The 7,106-nt window shown below is 52.9% G+C and overlaps 1 protein-coding gene across 1 annotated transcript; it reads left to right on the forward strand.

The window, feature by feature from the left end:
- The first annotated feature begins 430 nt into the window (after positions 1-430).
- On the forward strand, positions 431-6,822 carry GPR50 (G protein-coupled receptor 50). The gene is made up of 2 exons (XM_061408730.1): positions 431-1,041; positions 3,886-6,822. The coding sequence occupies exons 1-2, from the start codon at positions 735-737 to the stop codon at positions 5,424-5,426; spliced, it is 1,848 nt and encodes a 615-aa protein (XP_061264714.1). The 5' UTR covers positions 431-734; the 3' UTR covers positions 5,427-6,822.
- Positions 6,823-7,106: the final 284 nt, after the last annotated feature.

Here is a 7,106-nt window from a genome sequence, read left to right on the forward strand (position 1 = left end):
ACCTCCCCTCACTCCCAGAGTACAAACTCTGCTCCCAGAGCCTGGCATAGGGGCCATCTCCTTAAGGAGAACACAAGTCTGGGACTGGACTGAGTGGCCACCCACCGCTGCCGCTAAGGGAGTCAACCAGCTCCTGCCAGGCACTGGAGTTGGGATAAGTTCCGTAGAGATTGGGATGCAGATTGGGGATGGAAGCCGCCGGCAGCAGCTGTCCTCTGCTTCCCACACAGTACAGAAGGCTTTGAACAGGCAAAAGTAATAGGATGGGAGGAACTTCTCAAGGACACTGCAGGGGTGAATATCTATGATTCAAAGGGCCACTGGCTGCCCCCACACTCTGTTAGGGGCTTCAGACTGGCTTGGGTTGGCCCTGGACCCCAAGAGGGACTCTATTGCCCTGTTCTGCAAACTACAGGGCTGTGCCCGGGTGTTTGCGTATGGAGAGGGAGGGAGAACTTGCTAGAAACGGATGCGCAGTGGCTGGTGCGGGGAGGTGGATTCCGAGCTGGTCACGATGCAGGGTACCTGGGGACGGTGGTGGGAGGGGGACCGGCTAGAGGCAAAGCACAAAGAAGGCAGTCGGAAGCAAGACGACACCTCGCGTTGGATTTGTCCAAAACCAGTTAGAGATCAAAGAGGGGGCGGTCAGGGAGCTCTGATTGGTCAGAGGGAGGGGTTTGGGGTGGAGCTAGCCACCTCTTGAGGCTTTAAAAGCTCATCGGAGAGGGGCGGGAATGCTGTCATTTGCTCTCAGACTCTCGCAGGGGTGGCAGCTTTTCCGAAGCTCCCAGCAACAGAACAGGTGTTCGCTGTCCGGACCTGGCTGGGAGGACCTAACGATCCTCAGCAGCAACATGGGACGCACCCTGGCGGTCCCTACCCCATACGGCTGTATCGGCTGCAAACTGCCACAACCGGACTACCCACCGGCTCTAATCGTCTTTATGTTCTGTGCAATGGTTATCACCATCGTCGTAGACCTGATTGGCAACTCCATGGTCATTTTGGCTGTGTCGAAGAACAAGAAGCTCCGAAACTCTGGTAAGACCCCCTTCCTTCTCCCTACCCACGGTGCAGCCACTTCCAACCCCTAGGGTGTTAGTTTGGGTGCATGGAATAGGGAACGTGTGGACGGCCCTGCTTCCCATGTCCCGGCGAATCGCGGTGGTGATATTCTGCCAGGGGGGAGGTCTCATCAACTTAGAGCTTCTCCAGGCTGCGGACGTTTGGAGAAGCTCTGGGCGTCCAAGTGCAAATCTCAGGTCCCCGAGGTGCGCGGCAGACCGCCGAGTCCTGCCCCGTCGGGAACCTGATGCAGAGGGAGCCGGCATCCGAGCGGAGAGTCCAGCGGCCGCCCGGGGACAGCACGCCGAGTCGGACGCCGCAGAAGAGGTGGCCGCGGCGAGGCAGCGCGGGGGGAATTGACGCGGAGGGAGCAGCGGGGTTGCGACTCGCTCCGGTAAAGTTAAGTTCTCCGCGGCCGAGGCGGCGTTTGCCAGAGCGCAGCGCGGCGCGGCGGCGGTGGAGCCCAAGCCTGGCTGAGCCCCCGCTCGCCTAAGCCCTGTGGCTACAGGGCGGCTCCCGGGCGGCGGAGCGCAGACCCCTCGAGTCTGAGTGTGGATCAGGGCGGTCTGAGCCCTCCGGAGCCGAGCTCTGTCCGCCCGTCCCAGGGCGCACGGCAGAGAGAGGCGAGAGGGCGGCTGGGCGCAGCAGGCGGCGGCAGCGGCTGCAGCAGAGATCCCGAGGTCCGTAAGCGAGATGTCGGGGGTCGCAGGACGAGGCGGCGGAAAGGTTTGGGAACTCGGCGTCCTGGGGGCACAGAAGACAGCAGAACCGATAAGGATCGCTGGAAGGCTGCGGGAGAGCTCAGACGGCGTAGTGGGGGACCACAGGGAGACCGTAAAGCGCGGGGATCTGGGATGGGGCGGAGCGCAGATCCAGACTCCCTTCGTGGCTCGCCAGTGGCAAGGGGAGGGGGACGGCTGCGAGCGGGCCCGGTAAACCGTGCAGGAGGCTGCTGGGCGCTGTGTGCCCGGGGCGGGGACGGCGGACAGGGCGGGCCAGCGAGCAACGTTTGCAGGTTGGGCCGGAGAGGACTTTTGGGAGGGGGAGGCGGAGGAGGGGCGAAGGGGCCCAAAAACCCTGCTCCGGCTCCCGGAGGGAGGGGGTAGCGCCCAGGGTCTCCGCCGCCTAGATCCTGGCTGGCTGGGGCTCGAGGGCAGAGGGGAGCAAGGGGATGGGATCTGAAGGGGATGGGCACCGACGGGACCCGGGCCAAAGGGGTGCCAGGGATAGGAGGGCGCCAATCTCTGCGAGATTACTTTGCTTGGACGAGGAATCACAAACACCATACAAGTTTCTAGAGGCACAGAGGAGCACAGTCACGAAAAGTTTTCTTTTAAACTCTGATGGCTGTGTCTGATTTCTCCGCTGTTCCCCAGAGGCGCGGGGCCGCCCGCTGGCATCTCACCTGCACCTCAGCAGTGAGGTCCGAAGTTGCCCAAAGCCGGAGCGCCCCAGGGGGGAACGCGCCTGCAAAGTCCGTTTTGTCTTCTTTCCTTCTTCTCCTTCCTTTCTTTCTATAATTGAAATAAAGGTGTTTTGGTTGTCGTGGTTTTGTTTTCAAGGCTTTGCTTCTCTTCTTCTCTGATATGATGACTTTGAGGGAAAACCCTAGAAAGAACGTCTTGGGTAGAAGCACTGAGGCCCCACTTTGGCAGCGCGGGCGGAAGCGGTCAGAAGGAGCCATTCCTTTGCCTTTTTAAAAGTGCTCATTTTCTCCCAGTCCAAGATGAAGTGCAGTATTTTGCCAAACCAATTCTCATTAGCAACGAGGTGTTCCCAGAAAAAGGGATCGGCGCCTGCACTTTGACCTTACAGGTTTTACAAACAGCGTTCCTATCGCCGCCCTACGAAACAGGAGTGGGGGCATGTCTCCCCTTCCCCCATTTCATATTTAGCTCCAGTAAAGCCTGGGGCCGTGCGCCGGAGCCCGTGTGTAGGGGAGCGAACTTGCTGATGACAGGGCTCTGCACCGGGACCCGCGAGGAGCAGGCTCTTCTGATCCTTGCAGAGATTTTTCTGATTATCCCCCCGCCCCGCCCTCCTTGCTCACTATTTCTCAAGACAAAATTTTATAGGGCCTTCCTACCTCACCCGCCTCAGTTTTTACTCTTACGTTACCTGGGAAATGGTAAGTATTTACAGGGTTAGGTCTGAGATTCTTGTCTGATCCCGCTGGGAAAGACTGCTTAAGACAAGGACGGCCTCTAATGCCCTTTCTCAGGCAGTTCTCTTTAGGCGCGTTTGCTGTTGTAAATGCGTAAGTTAGAGAAGGCAGGGGGCAAATTTATGTTTTTGGGTAGGCGAGGTTGAGACTTCCTGACAGTCCTCCAAACTCATCACCACCCTCTAGCCTGTTTACAACGGACTGCACCATCTAGCACCCAGTGCTCCCTTCCTACTCCCCTCGCCAAAAGTTTGCATTTTGTTTTTGTTTAAAATAGTGTCCGCCTTTTTGTTTTTGTTTAAAATAGTGTCCGCGGGTCTGTCCATGTGTGGGGGAGTGTGAAGGTCCCCCCAGCAGGCTCGTTCTGTGGTAACTTCACTTCTTTCCCAAAGCAGCGATGACGTTCTCTGAAGGAAAAAAAAAACTTGGTGAAAGGACAGGAGCTTGAACCTTTTGAGCTTGTGCATCAAAACCACTTGGGACATGCTTGTAACTAAAAATAAAAACACGACTGTATTTCTCTGAAAGAATTCTAGAGTTCTAAGTTGTCACTCCAGCTGGCCTTTCCCTCCAGCTTACATTTGTAGCTTTCTGAAACTTAACCATTTATTCCTCTCTGTCTTTCCTCTGCCCCTCCACCCCTATATGTTTTTCAGGCAACGTCTTTGTGGTTAGCCTCTCTGTGGCTGATATTCTGGTGGCCGTCTACCCCTATCCTCTGATGCTACATGCCATGGCCATCGGCGGCTGGGATCTCAGCAAGTTACAGTGCCAGATGGTGGGGTTCATCACAGGCCTGAGTGTGGTCGGTTCTATCTTCAACATCATGGCCATCGCCATCAACCGTTACTGCTACATCTGCCACAGCCTCCAGTATGAGCGCATCTTTAGTGTGCGCAATACCTGCATTTATCTGGCTGTCACCTGGATCATGACCCTTCTGGCTGTCCTACCCAACATGTACATTGGCACCATCGAGTATGATCCTCGCACCTACACCTGCATCTTTAACTATGTGAATAACCCCGCCTTTGCTGTGACCATTGTCTGCATCCACTTTGTCCTTCCTCTGCTCATAGTGGGTTTCTGCTACATGAAGATCTGGACCAAAGTGCTGGCAGCCCGTGACCCGGCTGGACAGAACCCGAACAACCAGCTTGCTGAGGTTCGCAATTTTCTAACCATGTTTGTGATCTTCCTCCTCTTTGCAGTGTGCTGGTGCCCTATCAATGCGCTCACTGTTCTGGTGGCTGTCAGTCCAAAGGAGATGGCAGACAAGATCCCCAACTGGGTTTATCTTGCAGCTTACTTTATAGCCTACTTCAATAGCTGCCTCAACGCGGTGATCTATGGTGTCCTCAATGAGAATTTCCGAAGAGAATACTGGACCATCTTCCACGCGATGCGGCATCCTGTCCTGTTCCTCTCTGGCCTCCTCACTGATGTCCGTGAGATGCAGGAGGCCCAAGCCCGTGCCCGCGCCCGTGCCCATGCCCGTGCACAAGCCCGTGAACAAGACCGTGCCCGTGCCTGTCCTGCTGTGGAGGAAATACCGATGAGCGTCCGGAATGTTCCCCTACCTGGTTATGGTGCAGCTGGCCAACCTGAGTGTGTCTCTGGCCACCCTAAGCCAGCCTCTGGCCATTCCAGGTCTGCCTCTGCCCGCCGCAAATCTGCCTCTGCTCACCCTAAGTCTGCCTCGGGCCAGTCCAGGTCTGCCACTGTCTATCCTAAACCAGCCTCTGTCCATTTCAAGCCTTCCTCTGTCTATTTCAAGGCCGACTCTGTCTATTTCAAGCCTTCCTCCAGCCACCCCAAGCCTGTCACTGGTCCCTCCAAGACTGCCATCAGCCCTGCCACGAGCTTCCCCAAACCCACCACTGGCTACACCCAGCATGCTACCATTCACTCTGAGCCCACCACTCCTGACTATCTCGAGCCCATCACCACTAGCCACTCTAAGCCTGTCATCGCCAGCCATTCTGAGCTTGCAGCCTCCTGCCACCTGGAGTGTGACATCTTTGACCTCTCTGACCCTACCTCCAGCCCTGCCAGTGACTCCTCCGACTCTGCTGCCAGCTTGCTGTACCCCACCGCTGCTGCTGCTGCCACTGTTGACCCCCCTGTGGTCACCACTGATTACCGTGAGGTTGTGCTTAGTGATGTTGATGCTGATTCTGATGAAATGGCTGTGTAAAAAATGCTCTTGGAGTGGCCAAGCAATGGTCCACTTTTAAGTTTTCCTAGCATATGTAAGGCACACTGAGATAGCTTAGTGAATCTGCACACAAACAGATGTGCATGGGCATGGACTCACAGACATGGTAGAAGCTTCACCCACCTTTTCAGGCATACTCCTCCTTTACATTATGTACTCTGAAAAAGTGTGAGTGTGTGTGCTTGCTATTAGAGCTACCAAATTTCCCTCACATTTGACTTCTGTTGTTTTGAGCTTCCCTTTCCTCCTGGGTTTGAACGTGAACCCACAGTGATCCTTGAACTTGTAGACTCTGATTTTTCCCCACACCTGTGTAACCCATTCTCCCCTCTCATTTCCTCCTCCTTGTTTCTGCTTTCTTCTCCCATTCCTCGAGGGGTGGGGGAGGAGTGCATGCTCAGTGGTAAAGGTGCTCTATGTTAAAGCCTTCCTTCAAGCTTTATGTGTTTAAGTGTGTAACTCTTTACTGTACTTTTAATGGCAATCCAAAAGGCAGTTGCGATAAAGTACAAGTACTTGAAAAAGTTTTTCTAAATTCCAGCAACAAACTATGACCCATATCTGAAGAACACACTTAATAAGATCTTACTAAAAGAAATATTCATGCCTATGAGACCAAATGGCAAAAGGAAGGATGTGGCTGCACCGAATCATTTCTATTTTGTGAAAATTCAAACATTGGTGTTGATTTTTATAGTCAAACACGAATGTAAATGATGAGATATTTTTACATTATTTGTAGTTGCTTACCTTTTTTCAATATTTGCCAGGATTTTCTTTCACTTAGTTCCAGAAAAACACATCCATCCATAAACTAGTTTTTCCCCAGATCCAAATTTATGGTTGCTAAGATCATTTATGTCATGCTTTTAATATTATAATTCACCACTACTCTTTATCTTAGAGATTTTTTTTAATACAGCTTGATGTTTTTATGTAGTCAGTTTTACACCTTTCTTTTTCAATCAAAAGGGAATTTGAGGTAATAACTGGTAGCCAGAAGTGAATGGAGTACTGCTTGAACTTGTAAACGAGTGCCTCTCTAAAAGCCTTTCTTTCGTGCCCCGTCCCTCTGAGCCTCCTCCCTGTGGTGGGGAGTGTGGAGGGACATGGGGAGGAATACTTGCCAACATCAGCCAAGCTCACCACGTTGGTGGAGGTTCTGTGATCCACAGCGTTAAGTTGTTGGCAGCCCAGGGAATGATTTTTTTTCTCTAGAATTTAAGAAAACATTGTTTAATAAAAATCTCAATTATTGATTCAAATCAGCACTTAAAGCAAAGTTTATTGTACAGACGTTTGTAAGGATAATGGAAATGTATTATACTGACTTAATTCAATTCTGTATTTGTGCTAGCAATTAAATAAAAGCATTTTTGTGTCCTTGGTGTGTGATTTGTGGATAAATTTGCTTCTGCCACCAGAGTTACTTATGGGGAGGGCTAAGGGGTGGGTGGAAATGTGTCCCACTTGAGGGAACAAGAGACTTGGATGCAAGCAGTCTCCCTGTTATACCCCAGGGTGAATCACATGACTCCTCTCTCCACAGCTGTGTGGCTTAATGAGCTGGTCCGGCTGTGGTGGGGGCAGAGGAGGGCTCCCTGGGTGTGGTGTCTTCTTCTCACTGATGTGGTGACAATGGACGATATGACCTGCCTG

This window comes from Bos javanicus, chromosome X (genome assembly GCF_032452875.1).
Source record: "Bos javanicus breed banteng chromosome X, ARS-OSU_banteng_1.0, whole genome shotgun sequence".
Classification (NCBI taxonomy): Eukaryota; Metazoa; Chordata; class Mammalia; order Artiodactyla; family Bovidae; genus Bos; species Bos javanicus.

Coding starts and splice junctions, on each gene's coding strand:
- GPR50 (XM_061408730.1), top strand. CDS start 735: ATGCTGTCATTTGCTCTCAGACTCTCGCAGGGGTGGCAGCTTTTCCGA. Junction 1,042..3,885: donor CAAGAAGCTCCGAAACTCTG/GTAAGACCCCCT, acceptor TATGTTTTTCAG/GCAACGTCTTTGTGGTTAGC.